Source organism: Alternaria dauci, chromosome 7 (assembly GCF_042100115.1).
Source record: "Alternaria dauci strain A2016 chromosome 7, whole genome shotgun sequence".
Classification (NCBI taxonomy): Eukaryota; Fungi; Ascomycota; class Dothideomycetes; order Pleosporales; family Pleosporaceae; genus Alternaria; species Alternaria dauci.
Genome location: NC_091278.1, coordinates 1695145 through 1714321, shown reverse-complemented (window position 1 = coordinate 1714321; position 19177 = coordinate 1695145). Strand labels below are relative to the sequence as shown.

General features: G+C 54.2%; 7 protein-coding genes across 7 annotated transcripts; 4 read left to right on the top strand and 3 right to left on the bottom strand.

Annotated features, from left to right (window-relative positions):
- Positions 1 to 585: 585 nt before the first annotated feature.
- On the top strand, positions 586 to 1690 carry ACET3X_007699 (uncharacterized protein; the record flags this gene model as incomplete). Its single annotated transcript, XM_069453873.1, has 3 exons — positions 586 to 1006; positions 1054 to 1535; positions 1589 to 1690. The coding sequence occupies 3 exons, from the start codon at positions 586 to 588 to the stop codon at positions 1688 to 1690; spliced, it is 1005 nt and encodes a 334-aa protein (XP_069304862.1).
- Positions 1691 to 2745: 1055 nt separating this feature from the next.
- Positions 2746 to 4503, top strand: ACET3X_007698 (uncharacterized protein; the record flags this gene model as incomplete). Its single annotated transcript, XM_069453872.1, has 5 exons — positions 2746 to 2869; positions 2920 to 3281; positions 3333 to 3658; positions 3698 to 3812; positions 3862 to 4503. 5 exons carry the CDS (start codon positions 2746 to 2748, stop codon positions 4501 to 4503), a joined length of 1569 nt encoding a protein of 522 aa, XP_069304861.1.
- A 732-nt stretch (positions 4504 to 5235) lies between these two features.
- On the top strand, positions 5236 to 9168 carry ACET3X_007697 (uncharacterized protein). The gene is made up of 3 exons (XM_069453871.1): positions 5236 to 5685; positions 5817 to 8344; positions 8394 to 9168. Exons 2-3 carry the CDS (start codon positions 5986 to 5988, stop codon positions 8615 to 8617), a joined length of 2583 nt encoding a protein of 860 aa, XP_069304860.1. The 5' UTR covers positions 5236 to 5685; positions 5817 to 5985; the 3' UTR covers positions 8618 to 9168.
- Positions 9169 to 9563: 395 nt separating this feature from the next.
- ACET3X_007696 (uncharacterized protein) lies at positions 9564 to 10396 on the bottom strand (the record flags this gene model as incomplete). Its single annotated transcript, XM_069453870.1, has 3 exons — positions 9564 to 9568; positions 9630 to 9981; positions 10052 to 10396. The coding sequence occupies 3 exons, from the start codon at positions 10394 to 10396 to the stop codon at positions 9564 to 9566; spliced, it is 702 nt and encodes a 233-aa protein (XP_069304859.1).
- Positions 10397 to 11233: 837 nt separating this feature from the next.
- On the top strand, positions 11234 to 13178 carry ACET3X_007695 (uncharacterized protein; the record flags this gene model as incomplete). The annotated part of the gene is made up of 4 exons (XM_069453869.1): positions 11234 to 11472; positions 11527 to 11692; positions 11745 to 12908; positions 12963 to 13178. 4 exons carry the CDS (start codon positions 11234 to 11236, stop codon positions 13176 to 13178), a joined length of 1785 nt encoding a protein of 594 aa, XP_069304858.1.
- A 150-nt stretch (positions 13179 to 13328) lies between these two features.
- ACET3X_007694 (uncharacterized protein) lies at positions 13329 to 15445 on the bottom strand (the record flags this gene model as incomplete). The annotated part of the gene is made up of 2 exons (XM_069453868.1): positions 13329 to 15195; positions 15249 to 15445. 2 exons carry the CDS (start codon positions 15443 to 15445, stop codon positions 13329 to 13331), a joined length of 2064 nt encoding a protein of 687 aa, XP_069304857.1.
- A 1341-nt stretch (positions 15446 to 16786) lies between these two features.
- On the bottom strand, positions 16787 to 18319 carry ACET3X_007693 (uncharacterized protein; the record flags this gene model as incomplete). Its single annotated transcript, XM_069453867.1, has 3 exons — positions 16787 to 17951; positions 17998 to 18099; positions 18156 to 18319. The coding sequence occupies 3 exons, from the start codon at positions 18317 to 18319 to the stop codon at positions 16787 to 16789; spliced, it is 1431 nt and encodes a 476-aa protein (XP_069304856.1).
- Between the last annotated feature and the right edge of the window lie 858 nt (positions 18320 to 19177).

The window sequence follows — 19177 nt, the reverse complement described above, 5'->3', positions numbered from 1 at the left end:
GTTGAGCGTGATTGCGGTTAGTGCGCTCACGTGTTTTGTCGGCGTTTGAACTTTTGTGTGGTCTTGTGCGTCAGATGCCGATGACACGAGCTTGGGTTCCTTTTCGATCTGTAACGTTGGACTATTAGAACAATGTGTATTTCAGGAGAAATAGTGAAAGCTCTCTGTCTTCTGGACGTAGTCTTGTGTAGCTGACTATGTTTGATGATTAGAAGCTTTTATCTGACCTGAGATACGACGATGGCGGGGCAGCCGAGGCAGCGATGGTGGGGTTGCATCATCGCGATACACCAGACACCATGTTTGTAGCGGCACGGTTTTCGGGACGCTGTGAAACAGCAAACTGCTATGCTGTCAATTGAGCGAGGTAAATTACCACGCTGCAATTCTCTATAACAAAGTTCGGTCCGAAATAGACCGGTCGGGACAGCTCCGTGGTGGTGGAGCTGGGCAGCGCGCAATAAAAGGTTTCCAAATGCCGCTGCGCTCAAGACATCGTTGTCCGGCAACTTGTTCCCCTTGACCCCTCCATCCTCTCAAAGCACTCGATTGCATCGTCACCACTTCCACAAACACACATTCACCATGTCACAACGAGCAGCACTTCTCATCGGCAAACTGTCACATGCCCAGAAAGAATGGCAGCAGTGTTCAGAGGTAGCCTCGAAGCTGCACGAGTACCCCAATGGCAACCGCGAAGACTTCCTCTCAAAGTGCAAGAGTGGCGAATTCGACGGTGTGTATGCCCTGTACCGAAGCAACGACTCGAATCCGATTACCGGAGACTTCAACGCCGAGTTGCTTGACGCTCTGCCCAAGAGCCTGAAGTACATCTGCCACAACGGCGCCGGATACAACAACATCGACGTCGCAGCATGCACAAAGAGAGGAATATCAGTATCAAGCACACCGATAGCGGTCAACGACGCGACTGCAGATGTCGCCATCTGGCTCATGTTGGGCGCACTCCGAAACATCAAGCAGTCGTACATGGCAGTCAACAATGGTTTGTAAGCTTGCCCTTTGTTGAAGCAAAGCTGACATATCTGGCAGGCAAGTGGCGCGGCAACTTCTCCCTCGGTCACGACCCCAAGAACAAGACACTCGGTATCCTAGGCATGGGTGGTATTGGCTCAGCGGTCGCACATCGCGCAAAGGCGTTCGGCATGAAGATACAATACCACAACCGTCACCAGCTCCCAGCTAGCGAGGAGAATGGCGCAAAGTACGTCACTTTTGATGAGCTACTCAAGACATCCGACGTCCTCAGTCTGAACTTGGCGCTCAACCCTTCGACCACACATATCATTGGCAAGGAACAATTCAACGCGATGAAGGATGGCGTGGTCATCGTGAACACTGCACGAGGTGCATTGATCGACGAAGCAGCTTTGGTCGATGCGCTGAAGAGCGGCAAGGTCTGGACATGTGGGCTGGATGTGTTTGAGGAGGAGCCCAAGATTCACCCAGGGCTACTGGAATGCGAGAACGCGGTGTTGCTGCCACATGTTGGAACGGCTACATACGAGACACAGGTAAGTCGTTCTGTCTAGTGAAGTGGGAGAGAATACGAGCTAACTCTTCCCAGCGTGACATGGAGATACTGGTTTTGGACAACCTGAAGTCGGCGATCAAGAGCGATAAGCTGTTGACACAAGTGCCCGAACAGAAGGACAAAGCAAACCTATAGTTGGTGGTTGAGGACCCGATTTTACAGTTGACGACACTTGTATTCCAACCTGAGTAATGAAGAGAATGAAAACATTAGCACCCCTGTCACCTGCCTCTCACCAAATGTGTCTACTTTGTTGCACTCGAGCGATCTTTTCGTGACCCATCTAGAGCGCTACCGATACCGCCTTTATAACTGTCCTTGCGGTCGTACATCGGCTCAGGGGACCACAGCAAGTAGCGTCGGAGTTGACGAGCTGGCTTCGGCGTATGAATACTTGGCCGCTGGGCCAATGAGAAGCTTGTCGCGGTTCCAATCGCCTAGCTCCCGTGCGGAGGCAAGATGCGGAGGAGAAGAATCTGGGGTCGGTCTTTGAACGGAATGTGGAGAGCAAGGCGAACAGCGTGAATTGAAGGCGGAGTCGGTCTTTGTATTGCAAGTGCATCGCATGTCGAGGTTGATGGCCTGCTGCTGTTCTGGTGTTCACATGCACAAAACAAGCCGATGCACAAGGAGCGCTAAGCATGTGCCTAGCCTGCCACCCGACATCTTCGCACCTGGGCATCCATCGCACACACACACAGACGCCGCATCCGCACTGTACAGCCAGCGATTCATTCTATTTCTTGGCCATGCAAACCTTTGACTCGTCTGAGTGCATACTACAGACGAAGGAAGGATGCAAAAGTCTCAACACAATAACGGGCGACGGCGTTTGAATGGAGGGATAATTAGCATCCGCACTGCCGACCCACTAGCTATGGGGCTCTCCATCTGTAACTGGCACGTCTGGAGTCCCCACGAACAAATCCCCACGTCACATCCCCGGCGTCGCCTTGCACTATGCCGACAGCCAAGGCGACTGGCCGCCTTTTGCCAGCGGGTTTTGGTCGGGGGGTCCGCTAATTAGGCTCTGCGAGGTTGGAGAAACTGACGATATATAGTTGGATGTTTGCCGCAGTATTTTCGTTGGTCGACATTACCGAACGTTTGTCGTGTCGCGCCGCATTGCATCGCATTCGATTGTGCATCTTCTGTGCGACATCTGATTCACCCTGCGACACGCTGCCATTATGGCGAAGCTCAACATGTCCGAGGTGTGGGCCGACATCAAGACGTATCGTCGAGCCTATGTGCTCACCGCCGTGGCGTCCTTTGGTGGAATGCTGTTTGGTTGGGACACAGGTCTCATCGGAGGTATGTTGTTGCACGTGCAGATGCAACGACCGCCGCTAACCGCACTGCAGGTGTCTTGACAATGGATGCATTCCAGCACTCATTCAACCTAGACAAGGACAGCAAAGACTTTGCCAATTTACAGGGAAACATTGTCTCTGTTCTCCAGGCGGGATGTTTCTTCGGCGCCATGACCAGTTTCTACGTTTCCGACACGTTTGGCCGCAAATGGGCACTCATCATGGCAGATATCATCTTCATCATTGGGTCTTTGATTCAGACCCTGTGCGGGCTTGGTACAACAAGCCTCGGCCAGCTCTACGTTGGACGTGTGATTGGTGGTTTTGGCGTTGGCTTGATTTCAGCAGTCGTCCCCACGTACATTGGAGAAAACGCGCCCAGGGCGATCCGAGGCCGCTGCATTGGGTGCATGGTAAGTCTTGTCTACACCGCCTGACCGCATGGGTCCACTGACGTGGAGCAGCAACTTTTCAACGTCACCGGTATATGTCTGTCCTTTTTCGTCAACTACGGCATATCGCTCGACATCACTAGCCCTACAGACTCGACTAAATGGCGCGTGCCATTTGCCCTGCAGATGCTCCCTGGCGCTTTCCTACTTGTAGGCATGCTCTTCATGAACGAGTCTCCCCGCTGGCTTGTCGAGAAAAACAAGCTGAGCCAAGCGGCCAAGGCTTTAGCTCATGTGCGCGGTAAGAGCGTCGAAGACCCAGAGGTAATACAGGAGTTGGATGAAATCATTGCAGACTTCAACGGCCATGAGAAGATGCCCATGATTGCGCAACTCAAGTCTGCCTGCTCAAGCAAGAAGATGCTGTACCGCTCGAGCTTTGTTGTCATCCTCATGTTCTGGCAGCAGTGGACGGGAACAAACTCGATCAACTACTATGCTCCTCAGATCTTCCGTCAGATTGGCCTTACTGGCAACTCGTCTGGACTATTTGTAAGTATACGACAAAGACTGCATGCGTCAGGAGCTAACGTGCGACTAGGCGACTGGAGTGTACGGTATCGTCAAGATCGTCGTGACTGCAATTGGGCTGATGGCTTTTACTGAGCAGCTGGGACGCAAATGGTCGTTGATCATCGGATCGATTGGCCAAGCGTTTGCGATGTACTACATTGGTGTTAACCAAGCAGTCCACCCACCCACTGGCGACCTGGACGGCAACGCAATCTTTGCCATTATCTGCGTCTATCTCTTTGTTGTCTTCTACTCATTCGGCTGGGGCCCGATCCCGTTTGTGCTGGCGTCCGAGTGCAGTCCCAACCACGTGCGGTCGTTGCTCATGGCGGCCTCGCTGATGACGCAATGGCTCTTCAACTTTGTCATTGCAAAGATTACTCCCCTGATGCTGGACAACATTACGTACGGGACGTTTCTTCTGTTCGGGTCGCTGTGCATTGTCATGGGTATCTGGACGGTGTTTTGCGTGCCCGAGACAAAGGGGGTGCGGTTGGAGTCTGTGGGGGAGTTGTTCGAGGGCAGCATCATCAGGGGTTGTGTTCAGGATACCATCCCCAGCAGGTCGCGGGCGAAGCAGCTCAGACATCATCACGCGACGGACGATGCCGACTCGATCAAAAGCGGCGGTGGTAAGGCTGCGCGGGTGGAGCAGATCGAAGATGTGTAGAGCATCGGAGAGGGGGAGGCAAAAGGCAAAAAGCAACCGGTGGCCAATGTCGAGAGCTTACGTTGCGGCGCATCGGGCGGATTAGTACCGCGAGAGTTGTTTCGGTAGCTGAGAAATGCCGAAGACGTGATGTGACGGCTGCCGGTGCCCATGCCATGTTTGCAGACCAATCGATGGTGAAGACCAGTACAGTGCGCATCAGGATCTGTACGACGTGTTCTTACAGCGAAGATCGCGAACCGAACGGGCAGCTGAGTCGGCCCGCGCAGGGCGAGTCGCACCGGACGAGTGACGAGGCCATGGGCAGTCCTGGCGGTCAAGTTGGGTAGCACAGGGCTATCCTGCCTAAGCGGGGTCAGTTGGGCGGCGGACGGTGTGTGTAGCAGCTTAGGGACATGGCTAGGCAGCGGGGCGACGTTGGTTGACAGGCCGGGAGCGTGTGTGCGGGTACCATGGTGCTGACGTGCAAGTGGCAGCAGAGTGAAGCGTCAAAGGTGGAAACGTAAATGCACGCGTGGTGATTAGTAGTAAATCATCTACAGAGCGACTAGTACATCATCTACAGCAACGTGACGAGCTAGCAAAAAAAAGCCAAACATGCAGAGCAGCGAGCGGACCCTGTTTCTATGCGGTGGGCGCTGAGTGGCGGCGTGCTGCAGGGTTGCGCGGGTCCAAGCGAGGGCGATGACATAGTGCAATCTGACGCCCTCCGCGCAAACCTCGAAACCAGGGCGGCGGCAGCATGCACACACACACACACGCTCTCTAGACCCGACCGAATCCTCACCCCTCCTCGCCGTCTATCCTTACTGTGCATCTCTTGTCCAGCGCTGCACCACATCGACGCTCTACACCTCTGCTGGCCCATCGCCCGCTGCTCTCCCTCGCCCCCCGCCCGCACTTGTCCGCCTCATTCGCTGCCTCGCCGTCCCCACTACACACACCACCAGTCCATGGTATCGTGCTGGGCATACCCTGGGAGTCGCCTGCAAACATCGCGTTGACTGTACACCGTGCCCTCACCCAGCGATACCCCCTGTCGCCCTCGGCGGCCAGGGACCTTGGGCGTGTGCTGCTGCATCAGTGCATCCTACAACCATCGGCCAACCTGTTCGCGCTGCTAGTCGTCGAGCCAACTTGGCTGTGCCCACCGGCTGTCGTCCGGTGTTGAAACGCCCTTATGTACGTCGAGCTGCGACTTTCTCCTGCCTCTTTGCCCGGCCTAATTTCTAATCCCCTTTTGTTTGTGCCATTTGCTCTTGCCTTCCCCCCAATTCTGAAACCGAGCACTGGGCTGACACGATGTTGGGCAGCGTTCTCCTCCCCACCAAGCCGCCTGGCCTGAGGAAGAACAATACATATTCCACCACCGTTGCGCCCCCCCTTCCCCCACGGAGAAACTCCTTGTCCACCACGCCCGCCGCCAAAACTGCCGCCAAAACCACTCCCCTCCACATCAAGGCCGTCACGCTGTCAGGCGGCATGGACACGCGCTACAACCGCCCCTCGTCCCCGCGAGGCAGCCGCTACTCCAACCCGGCACGCTCGTCGACAGGCACCTTCTCCGACCCCTACTACTCCTCGTCCTACTCGGGCTATGGCCGCCCCAGCTCGCCCCGCTCCAGTGTCGACCGCCTCGGCACGTCCCACACCTCCCACCACACGCCCTACTACACGCCCACCACCTCGCTGACCTCCCACTCCACCACCGCAAAATACGACTCGTACACAGGACGCCCGCGCCGCAACACGAACGACCTCTCGCGCCCCAATGTGAGCACCAGTGCCTTGCCGCAGGCCTCGCTGCCTCTCCGCACCCCCTACTCAACACACACCCACACCGACCGCCCACGGAGCCCCCTCACCCCTTCCTACGCCAAAGGGCCCGATACCTACATCACTCCAAGTGCCTCATCGCGAGGCCACAAGAAGGTCTACAGCGTCGACGACACCAGCCACCTGACCAAGCTCGTAGCTGAGGTCCAGCCGTCGCACCACCGCGACTATGCAGACCGCGGTTACAGTCTCACGAGTGGTGGTCGCAGCTACCACGACAACAGCAAGCCGCCCTCGCGCCTTACCGATCTGAGCAACACCGAGGGCTACTCCTACACCGACCCAGCGAGCATGTACCGCGACACAGAGCCAGCCTGGCGGAGGCAACGTGCTGGTAGCTTGGAACGTAGCTCTCGCCCTACCAGCATGATCTCGGATCGCCCCGCTCGTGCCTCTACCCGCGAACTTGGTCCTCCCCCGTCTACTCGTGGCTTCGACAAGATCAACAGCATTCCCCGTCCCCACGGCAGGTCGTCGTCCATCGAAAGGGCACGCGACGTCCCCAAGTACGACCCCTACCCAGACGCAGGCCTTGGGCGATCCTCCTCCACTCGCACTTCTCGCACTCCTGCTGCTGTCCACCAAGAGCCCCGCGAACCCCGTCGAGACAGCTACCGTGACGACTACGATCGCCAGATCCGCGGTGTCGAGAACAAGCGCCACAGCACTGCCTTTGAGGACCGTGAGGTGACTAGTCGTGGCTTCGGTATTGCACCAGGCCCCCCAACCCTTGCACACGACCACCATGCGTTGGACCGCCAGCCTCTCTACCCCCCGGCTGAGCCTCCTCGACCCAGGCCTCAGGAGCAGCCCAGCAGCCATTACTACCAGCCTGAGCGCGCCGAGGCACGCATGCCCGATCCCCGCGCTTCTCGCGACAGGGACATTGTTCCACCCCAGGACTATGACAAGCGTCCTCGTGAGCGTGAGAGCCGATCTGAGGAAAAAACCAGCTTCGTACAAACTGCCGCTGGCGCAGTGGCTGGTGTGGCAGCGACCCTGGCCGGCGCTGGTTACATGAAGAACCGCGACAAGGACCGTAATAGCGACCGAGACTCCTCGGGGGAGCGAGAGCGTGAGCGCCGAAAGGAATACGACGAGCGCGACCGGCGAGACCGACCTGATGAGCGACGTGAGAGGAAGTCCGAAGGCCGTCGCAACTCCCTCGTGCCGCCACCACCGCCGCCAGCTGCTGTCCCCGTCCCCGTCTCCGTCCCTGCTCCTGCTCCTGCTCCTGCACAGATTGCGGGCCCCGACTATCCTCCCATCGAGCCCGAACGCAAGCACCGCGAACGCCGATACGAAGACGACGAGAGGGAGAAGGTGCCTTCTCGCAAGCCACCCTCTTCTGAGGGCAGCGGTGATGAGCGACCGCGTCACTACGTCGACCGCGATGCCGAACGTCGGAGGGACCCAGCACCCCAGGAGGCTGCTCTCGACCCCGACGAGGAATACCGACGACGCGTCCAACAAGAGGCAGAACGTGCTAGCCGCAGCACTCGCGACAGAGATAGCGACTCTGACCGTGAGAAGGGCCGAAGGAGCAAGAAGGACGAGCGTGACAGGTCTCGAGGCCCGGAAGATCGCTCTCGCGCCTCTCCTCCCAGGGATCGGCCTGTGAGCATCTACGACGGTGGCATGGTACAGGAGCCTGAGTCGCTTGATAAGGAGTCTGCGGGTAAGAGCGTACAGATTGTCGAACCTCCCAAGGAACCTGTTGCGCCTGTAAAGGGAATCCTTCGCAAGCCTACTGAAAAATTCCCTGAGGACCCCGAGCCCATCCGCGAAGGAGTTGCACCACACAAGGACGCCCTGAAGGGCAAGGACATTCCTGTCGGAGCCCGATGGACAAGGATCGATCGCCGTCTCGTCAACCCCGAAGCCCTGGAGCAAGCCAAGGAACGCTTTGAAGAGCGAATGGACTGCGTCATTGTACTGCGTGTCTTGACAAAGGAAGAGATTCAGAAGCTCGCTGATCGCACCAAGAAGATTCGCGAGAGCAGAGGTACGTCCGCGTCAAGTCTTGTCCATGAATGACACTAACATGATTGCAGAAGAGGAGTACGATCATGACCGACGCGATAGAGACGACCGAGACAGGCGAAGCCACCGCTCCAAGGACGATAGGGATGACGAAGACCGTGACAGCGACCGAGACCGTCGCTACCACGACCGTGAGCGACGTCGCCGCTATGATGATGACAGCGACTACGACAACCGCGAGCGAGAGCGTGAACGTGACAGGTCTAGGAAGGTTGAGATCGACGACGGAAGGTGATTACAATGAGTGGTTTTGCGCATGATGTTGCATAGAAGAGGCCACGTCCTCGGAGGAAAGACAGGGATGACGGAGTCCTTGCATATGGTGTCAGACCTCACCTATCGAAAACCCGGAAAAGAAACATGGCAAAGAGCGGGTTGGCGCATTCTCTGGCTATCTCAAGAGCAAGGGCCTCAATCCTTCGCTCCAGCATTGCTCTTTGAGATATTACCGCCAAAGTCGCAGTGCGCTGGAGTACAACATACCGCATTCTCCTCCTTTGGCGCAAGGTGTTGAAAGCCACACATACAAAAAAGTTGGATTTACAAATCACCTGATTGGTTATGCAAGTACGTGGCACTCTTTTGACGATAGACTTGTGATGCTTGGGCGGGCGTTGGCGGAAGTTTGTTCATGTCTTTCGTTACGCATAGCGACGTGGTAGCATGGTATGGCGTGTCGAGAGCGAAGCAGAGCCCTTCTTTTTGTACAATACTCTTTTATTCGCTTCTATGTGTGTAACATTTATGGAAATGGGGATACTTCAAATGGTTACTCCAAAGTATTGGTTCACGTGTGATGTATGTCGATATATGTATGCTATGACGGCGTGTGTATATGAAGTTGCTTGAGTAAATTGGAGTTGAATATGTCTCTAGTATCATCCTGTTATTACTTCGTCAACAGGACATTCCTCACAGTATCTGCATAGCATATTCTTTCTGTGCTCTCGATGTAGTCCGACGTACTTGTTCTCTGATCTGACGCAGCAAACTGACTGTACAGGAATTTTGCATGATATGCGGCAAGACCTCGATCACAAAGTCATAACATGCACCGAAATCAGATATCCGTACATGAACAGGCGACATGGCACCACCAAAAAGCCAACGTCAGACATGGCGCTCCGTTCATAGGCTCCTTCACACTCCCACTCATTGGTCGCTCATCCAGCTGTTCGCCCTCACTCTAAACATTGGCACGCAAAATCAGTATATACTTCAAACACAGTTTGTACGGCGAGACTTACTCTTGCTGGGATTCGGGCTAATCGTGCCATCGGGAAACTTGCGGAAAATGTCCGCAATGTGGTCAATCGGCGCAGCCAACATGCCCATGGGGCCCTCGAAATACGGATTCTCTCCTGCGCTGGGATGGCTCCTCGACGGCACAAAGGCCTTTGTGCGAGCAAAGTTCTTGGCCAAGGATTCAGAGTTTCCGCGGTTGTCCTCGTGGGCAAGAGCTTGTTCGAGGGCAGGTAGGTCATCTTTCTCTTCTTCGGCAATGTGGCGCTCGAGGAGGGACCAAATCTCTTTCAACTTGGGAATGTAGGTCGAGGATGCTGGATCCATGTTTTGGAATTCCTTGAGTAGGATTTTCACCTATTGTGGTGCTGTTGTCAGGCACGGGTTCTTGGGGTGTAAGTTGTAAAACAGAGACGTGCTCACGTACCTCGTGATGCTGTTTCCGATCAGACTCTGCGTGCTTCTTTCCTTCTTCTCCCATGTACTTCTCCATGGCTGGATATACGAGAAGTTCCTCGGCGACAGAGTGGCGGGCTAGCTCCCATGTGAATTGGTTGCCATAGCGGGTAATGTGATCAATATTGTCAGGGTTGTTGACAATCTCATTGAAGTACGTCTGCAGCTCGCGATGATCATGGGTTATTGCTTCCGAGATTGTCGAGTTGAATGCGACTTGGGTGCGGAAGCAGGCTGGCCTGGCAGCGACGCGAATCGTCTGTGGCCTGAGCGCCGCTCGGGTAAGTGGTGATATGATGGCACGGGGAGCGAACATTATGGTGGTGAAAGGAGAGGAATATAGCTGAATGGGTATTGAGGAGGATGCGGTATGCCTTGAGCAGCTGCTCGCCAGCCTTTGTTATACATTGCGATGGTCACAATACGTCACACCTTCGCCAGAGGCACGTTCCTGCAACCGTCAAAACGTTGTTTTGCTTCATCGAGCTGCGCCGCGCGACGTTTGTCACACAACGTGCTCGCTGACGATTATCTGTTGCATTATTGGCTGGCAGGCGGCACCTGTTTACCGCTTGTCGAAAGTACAGTACCCATGATGGTGGAAAGTGGAGCGGGGTTCCGCGGAGCGACGTACTGATGATGCATGGAAACTGGACCGTTGCCCATTGGCCAATCTTGGAAACGTCACATTGCTGTCATGCCGAAACATGCGAAAGTCCAACATTCCCATGCCCATGTCCATACCTAATACGCCCACCATGCTCCACAGCGCCCGCGGACTGCAAATGCCGCTGCGAATGAGCGGCCAAGTATTAGTGTTATCTTTTCGAAAAAGGAAATCCCCACTAAATGCGTGATGAAGAGGGGAATTATCCTCGGCGTATAGCCCTTTCAGGCCCTGCATGCAACAGCCACTAAACCTCAAATTATCAATCCTGCCGTCACTTGTCCTGCACGTGAAGTCGTGGCATCTGCTACCCCTCCTCCATACGCGTCAGAGTCGCATCACCCTGACAATATGTCCAAACAACGGTAATGCCCGTGTCACTGTACGCGGCCATGGTGTGCCTCCAAGGTGCCCTCTTAAACTCTCACGCGCCGTTGCTTCCCCATGGAAATCTCTACGTCTTTACCTAGCAAACTCACCGCAGCCATGTCGACCGGTGCAAACGCCTCCCAAAATGATCCCATGCAACACCCCCTCGAGGCCATCTCTCAGGGTATCCAAAGTGTTGCTGGAGAGAAACGCGCGCCTAGGCAAAGCCATATGGGATCGTCCAACGAAGGACCTGCTGATATAGCCGCAAAGATCTCTGGCGCCGTTCAAGGTGGAATGCGTGAGGACGACGGTCCGTACTTTACCACCAACGAAGGTATCCCATGGATTGACCCGTGAGTTTCCCAATTCTCCTTTGCCTCCTGGATATTCCTGCTAACGCCTTGTAGAGCGCACAGCAAGACCGTTGGTGGCATCCCCGTAGCGAGCGATGTATTCCTTTTCCAGAAGCAACAGACCTTCAACCGCTCCAAGAACCTGGAGCGAATGGTACATCCTTGTGGTTCCGGCGCGTTTGGATACTTTGAGTGCACCCAGAAGGTTGACTCTCTCACGGTATGCTTGTCACCGTCACCCGGCACTGCGAGATACTAAACCTTTCTACTAGAAAGCCAACTTCCTCTCCAGCGTGGGCGAAAAGACTCCTGTCTTCGTCCGGTTCTCGACCGTCACCGTTGGCCGCGAGTACCCTGATGAAGCCCGCAACCCCCGTGGTTTCGCCATAAAGTTCTACACCATGGAGGGAAACTACGACATTGTCGGTCTCAATTTCCCCGTCTTCTTCTGCCGCGATCCCATCCAGGGACCAGACGTCATTCGATCGCAAGCCCGTAACCCGAGGAACTTCCTCCCAGACTATGACGCGCTCTTTGATCTGCTAGCAAACACCCCAGAGAGTAACCATGCTGGCCTCATGTTCTTCAGTGACCATGGCACACCAGTCGGATGGCGTTTCAACCATGGTTATGGTTGCCATACCTTCAAGTGGGTCAACGCGGAGGGCAAGTTTGTCTACATCAAATACCACTTCATCGCCAAGCACGGCCAGAAGCAGTTCACACAGCGAGAAGCGACACAGATGTGTGGTGAAGACCCAGACTATTCCAAGCGCGACCTGTGGGAAGCGATTGAGAACGGAGAAGAGATTGAATGGACTGCCATGGTTCAGGTCATGGAGCCTCAGGATGCGGATCCCGAGAAGCTCGGCTTCGACCCCTTCGATGTGACCAAGATCTGGCCGCGCAAGCAGTTCCCCATGCAGGAGTTTGGTCGTCTGGTTCTAAACAAGAACCCCGAGAACTTCCATCGCGATGTCGAGCAAGCCGCATTCTCGCCTGGCAGCATGGTACCCGGTATTGAGGACTCGCCCGACCCATTGCTCCAGTTCCGCATGTTCTTCTACCGCGATGCGCAATATCACAGAATTGGTGTGAACCTGCACCAGATTCCCGTCAACTGCCCCTTCATGTCAAAGTCCTTCTCGCCTTTGCAGTTCGATGGTCAGATGCGTGTCGATGCCAACCACGCCGGAAACAAGCAATACGTACCGAACAGCTTCGCACACAAGTTCCGCCCTGACGTCGCTGAGGCACCATACCAAGTCTCAGACAACATTATGAGCCGCAAGAGCCATTACTGGCATGAGGCCAAGAAGAGCGAGTACGACCAGGCGAGGGAGCTGTGGACTAGGGTCATGTCGCCCGAGAAGAGGCAACACACCATTACCAACACCTTTAATATGTTGAAATTCGTCAAGTACGCTGACATTCAGGTAAGTCATCCCGCACTATCCCGGTTCATATGGCCCATGCTAACGCCCTACTAGAAGAAGTACCTCGCCCAAGTCTACAACATCGGTCCCGACTACGCCCAAGGCATCTACGACCTCCTCGCAAGTTCCGATTCCAAACCCGAGTTTCCCTTCTCGGAGGTTGAGAAGCTGGCTGAATCTGCGCATGTTTGGTTCAAGGAGGAGAAGTTCCGACCTTCGAACGGGGAGAGGCTGACTGGATATGCGCCGAGCGGGCCCGTCTACAACTAGGTGTTAGGACGGATGAAATTTTGCCATTGACTGCAGAGATACCTAGCGCTCGATTATCCTATCGGAGACAATGAATTATGATCTATCATCTTCTTGAGACTGCTCGATGTACTATGTCTTGAATCAAATTGTTGAAGTAGGCCTGTTATTCTACTCTGTAGAAAGCAAATCTTCGGGACACCATTGCTGTAAGGCACCCTCTCCAAAGGCAAAGTCGTTTTCGATCTGCGTGAAGAGATACTGGTCGGCTTCATCCAGGTTCCACGACCAAGGCTTGGGACTGGTGGTGGCAGATGCAGGAGCGTCGAGATATTGCGTGTTACGAGTCGGGATATTATCAGCACCTTGGGCCTGCAGTTGCAGTTGCGTGGTAGTATGGGCTGAGGTGGACTGGCCAGTGGCAGTCGAAGAACCACCATCATCCGCTTCCATGGCCAATCTGGAAGCTGTTTCTCTATCGAGATACTGGAAGAACAATTGCAGTACCCAATTAGTCACCTCCCACGTCTTCTGAAGTTCTTGTAAACCCAACAGACACAGTTTGGCTCGATGTTCAGCGAGCGTGCGGTTGATGCCGCTTGAGCGCCTAAAGTTTACAACGTGGATGCAGAGTGTGTTGAATAAATTGGTGATGACATGCATCTGAGCATGCCCAATGTTGCCACCAGGCAGCATGTCTTCCACTATTCGCGAATTGCGCGCTGCGGCCTGGAGCGCGACATTGCCGTCTGATGCTGTGTTACTGTTCTCGTCCAGGACGAAGCTAGTGCGGTAGAGTAGAATAAGTAGGTTATTGTATGCAAGATGAAGCATGCTGGCCTGGAAGTTTGGCGGGTCACCGGCATCGGTTTGCAGCTGCATGACACTCGGGAGATCTTGTCTCCATTTGTAAAGCTCATCGCGCAGCTTGATTCTTTCGCCGGGTGCGAGCGTGCGCTTTGGTAAATAACCAGCGTCGACCACTCTGCCCAAGAAGACTGCCAGCTGCACCATGCTTATCGCGTAGACAGTGTAGCGATGATGGTCTTCAGCAGAAGTTGATGAGGCAAAAGCAGATGTGAAATCGGCGGGTGATAACGGCTCGATATCGCAATCTTTGTCGCGTATGCGGCACGGTAGCCCGAGAGCAGATGCGCATTGACGCTCGCGAACGTAGATAGCCCACCAAAGCCTCCTCTTAATCCTCGTTAGACTCTCTGCGTTATCGTCTCCAGAGCGGTGCAGTGCTCTTGTCTCAGAGAGGCTTATAGCCGTGCCTAGCCAATGTCGTGCATCCTTCTCCAACAACGCACCGGCTCGCCAAAAACTCATGAGGAACAGAGCTTGGATGACGATGATCTTGTTGGTTTCGAATGTGGCATCATAGATATCTTTAGCCCTGATGTAAAAGAACCATTTCGCTCGATGCCGGTTTCCCCATCCCAGACGATTGAGTGTCGATTCCTCGCAGTGGATAACTCCGATGAACATCACAGCTTGTAATAGTAACGGGGAGAAATTGAACTCGAGGTAATCGGTCCAGAATGCTTCTTCGTCGATGATGGGAAAGTGCGGATGAAACCATTTGAAGTATGCCTGGAACAGCTCAAGTCGGACCTCAGCAGGAGGAAACGAAAAGGCTCCTTCTGCTTGCAGAGCCTTTTTGCGCGCAATACGTCGTTCAGACTCCCACTCTGGTACGAGTGATTCGGCCTTCGCAGCACTAGGAACAGCATGCCGAAAGCAAGACTGCCGGCGTTCTGCTGCCGCCGCTGACGGCTCGCCTGTCGTCACATAGCGTAGCGAGCTGGATTCGCCAAGAAAGACGGCATCTTCTTGATGGACAGAACCTGCTTTTGACTGGTTACTGTTGAGATCCGACGGCGCCGACGGGGTTGGGAACTGGTATTGGCTTCCGGAAGCGGGCGTATGGGTGTTGACGGGGCTGTGGAAATTGGAGGATAACGAGGCCAGGACGTGTGACGCAGCCACCTCGTCCTCGTGTCGCTGTGGGCTGATAGCCGTTACACTTGGTGGACTGCCTCGGATCAGCACTTGTCGTATGGCGCTTCAAATACATGTCCAACTCACGTTTTGCTGCGCACCTCAGTCCCCGCCCGCGGCTTCCTAATATGCTTTCCACGCCTCGATTCACGCGTTTCGCACTCGACGTTGCCGGCTGTACAGTTACTGCAAGGATGTCGGTCTGTGACATCACACTTGACGCGTCGCGCATTGCATGTCACGCAGGCCAACTTTGCGCGTTTCCGTGGTGGTTCGGACGACATCTTGCCGAAGCTTGAGCTTGATTTGTTTGGAAGAAGCCGAAGTCGGTTACCAGAAAGGTTCCGTGAAGGATGACGCTATCGATATCGGCTATGCCTCGGCATCTTCCAGCACCCCCTTGATTGCCAACAAGCGCACCCCGAACAATAGCCACTGGATTTCATCATCTATCTATTGAACTGAATTACAAGGAGCTTCAGAATTCAGGAACAGAGGAACAGCTGCATCATGACCCGTGTAAGCCGTCGACTATTTACCACAACCTCCTCTCGTGGCCAAGCGTCCGCAGCTGAAGCATGCAATGAACTCCTCACACGCTTTCACAACGGGCCTGTTTCGATTAGAAAGCAGCTTCTCGATGCGAACCAACTCCAATTGCTCTCCATAACACTGAACCGTACACCCTCTTCTTTCAACCCACCACCGCCTGGCACGCCGATCCCGCCTGGTTACCACCTCGTCTATTTCACACCCTCAATCATCGAATCCGAGTTGGGCCTCGATGGTACAGATCGTACTGTGAACCCGCTGAGTCCTTTTACAAGGCGAATGTGGGCAGGCGGCGAGTTGACATGGGCACAAGACCGGAACGCGCTACTGAGAGTGGGCCAAGAAGTCAAAGAGACAACGAGACTACTACGTGCTGAGCCAAAAACACTGAAGAACGGCGGCGAAATGCTGCTCGTGGGGGTCGAGAAGACATTCTCGAACAATCATGGTACTGCATTAACCGATCGCCGCAACTGGGTTTTTCAGCGTGAGCTTACACCCGAGAATCCGATGAAAGCACCACCGAAGCCGGAAGAGAAGGATCTACCGACTGCGCAACATCAAAGAGATTTCTGCCAAACACCTACCTCGTTATTTCGCTTCTCTGCGCTGACCTTCAATGCGCACAAGATACACTACCTACCTGAGTGGTGTAGAGAAGTCGAGGGTCATAGGGACGCTGTTGTCCACGGGCCACTCAATCTCATCAACATGCTGGATTTCTGGAGGGATGCGGCCACGGATGGCGACACGGAAGCAGTACCTAAATCGATAGCGTATCGCGCAATGAGCCCTCTGTATGCTGGTGAGCCGTATCGCATACTCTTGGATCACAAGTCAGGCTCAGATGAATGGAAAGCAGAAGTGTGGGACAGCTTTGGCAAGCAAAGTATGAAGAGCTCCATCGTGGAATAGTGCTCTCTACCACAAGTGCAGCATAAAGGGTATAAGCTAAGTGACAGTCCAAACCATACCCCAGTCTAAGTAAAAGCCAAACACGCTCCTCCCAATGCAAAATCATGAAATCATCACTTCAGCATCTTACAGTCTTACAAACCGCCAGGGCGGTTCGACTAGGCCCATTTTCCTAGAACACTCATGAGGATAAGACCGCAGACCAGAGCGAACATGGCGCAGAAGGTCCTGACCGCACCCGCGTTGAGCAACTTCCCGTGCATCCAGTCTCTCGCCAGCATCTCTACAAGACCGACCCATGCCAGGATACCTGCAGAAAGCGCGTCGAGCGTTCCAATAGCGATGATGGTGCTGGGGTCGTTGCCGTTGAAGTGGTCTAGCGTACCAATACCGATGGCCATGCCAATAGGTGTGATAAGCGCAAAAGTACCACACATGAGAAGCTTTTGTGCTGTACCAGCTGCGGCCTTTGGCAGCTCCGCGATGCAGGTACCAAGCGCAATGCCTTCAAACATCTGGTGGAAAAGAATGACAATAAAGAGAGTGATGAAGAAACCATCACTCGCTACGACCAGCGTGATACCAATGAGAATGGAATGGAAGATGATACCGGCCTCAAGGTTCATGACGTTGATCTTCTCTTCCATAGGGGTCGCCTCGCGCATGGGACCGTGGGAATGAGGAATACCATGGCTGCGGTTGAAATCATGGCTGGGTTCTGTAGAAGGAGAAGCACTTCCAGATTTGTCTCCGCTAGTTGCCACCTCGGTACTGGGGGCAGCAATCTTACCTTGGCGCCACTGGACAAATCGTGCGCCAAGATAGTCCACCAGGAACGACAGCATTAGTCCGGCCATGAAGATAGCAGCGGTAGTGGCTTCGTATTGCAATACACCCAGACATTGGTTCGCAAACATGAGTTGGGCGTGGGTGAAGAGATGGACAAAGGCGGTGGAAATGACGATGCCGGTTCCGAATTGCTTGAGGACAACGAAGATGATGTTGTTAGCGCCGATAAGGTTGAATCTCCTGGTCAAAACCGGTGTGAAAACACCAAGTCCACTGGTGAAGAGAATGACGAAGAGAAGGCCGACGCGTAATGGGATGTTGTAGTCGCGCTGAGGAGCATCGCAGTTGACTTCCTCGTCACTTCCACCGACACAGTGCTCGACACCGGCATGGTCGTGGCAATGTCCCTTGCTTCCAGCTGGCTCAGCCTCAGACTCAGCAGGTGACTCTTCTTCAGTGTGTGAGGAGCTGTCTGTTGATTCTGCCGCATCGACCATGATCAGAACATCCTCCCCAGCATCGTCGACGCAGTATCTGGATATGTCAGTATTCCGCCATTCACATTTCTGGTGGCACTTACGTCTCGGAGCCATGGGTGTGGCAACCCGTGTACTCAGGTTGGAATTCTTCAACGGCAGTGGGCCCGGATACCTGGTATTCTTCTTCGCCGACCATGCACCAGCTGCAGTTCGTTAGCGCCGAACTCTAGAAACCAAGAACAACCATAAGGATACATACAGAACAGTGCTGTGTGGATGGCATTCTGATACCGCTGTGATTGAGGGAGTCCCGGTAGTGAATACTGTGGTAGTCGCTCCAGCTTGCGTGATAGTGATGGTAGGGGTCTGCGCAAACACAGAGCCCGCGAGCAATAGGATAGCCGCAGAAAGGGTGGAACGCATGATTGAAGATATAATCAAGGTCTATCGGATATGCCAAGCGAGCGAACCGACGGGTGTAAAGCTGTACAAGAATACCAGCGTAGTGCCCTTGATATATCGACTCCGTTCAAGCTTTTCCTGATGTCAGCGAAGCGGAGCGAATGTACGACGAAGGTGCAAGGCAACCCCCACAAGGAACCCGCAAAGAACTCCTCGGTATCCATTTCTCTGCAGTACCTTCACAGCAAGTGCCATGGGCACTCTTGGCATTGAGTACCCTGCTGGACGATTTGCCTTGGCACGAGTCTTGTCTCGGGGCAAACATCAAATTAGGAGCCAGAGAATTGGGGTTGTTGCTTCTAAGTAGACGGCTTCGCTAACAGATGCGGTAGGTCAGTGGGATAGTGCCATTACTTAATGTGGATGATGTCTTGGCGATGTATGTTGGGGGACGAAGGGAAGCCATGACCCATGAGGCGGCTTTTCGGCGTTCAACACCAATGCTACTTCCTACAGTCGGGCGTGATTCCGGAAGCTCTTCCAGACTTCGATTCCTCCATCGCATTGCATCGTTCAGCCTGGAAAGTACAGCAGTATCTCGGCTTTTGGCTATGTTGGCCAGAGCTGCCGAACATTACAAGACAACGTGTCTGTACGAGCCATATTATGCCCAAGACGACTCCATCTTCTCCAGATTTGCATCTCTGTTCACGCTCGACATGACATACTGCGTGGGAGGCTCGCGCCGAGATATAGCGGCCGTCCACATTGATGTCCTCGGTCTTCCCGAACGTAGGTAATCCTCCCGACAATGTGTACCTTGGATGTGAGAATTTCTCCTCATTGGGCGCCCATCATGGTACTTAGTTACCCATAAAT

Bases quoted from the DNA above. Each gene is read 5' to 3' on its own strand.
- ACET3X_007697 (XM_069453871.1), top strand. From the start codon at position 5,986: ATGGACACGCGCTACAACCGCCCCTCGTCCCCGCGAGGCAGCCGCTAC. The intron at 8,345-8,393 runs GTACGTCCGCGT...ACATGATTGCAG, and splicing joins GAAGATTCGCGAGAGCAGAG to AAGAGGAGTACGATCATGAC.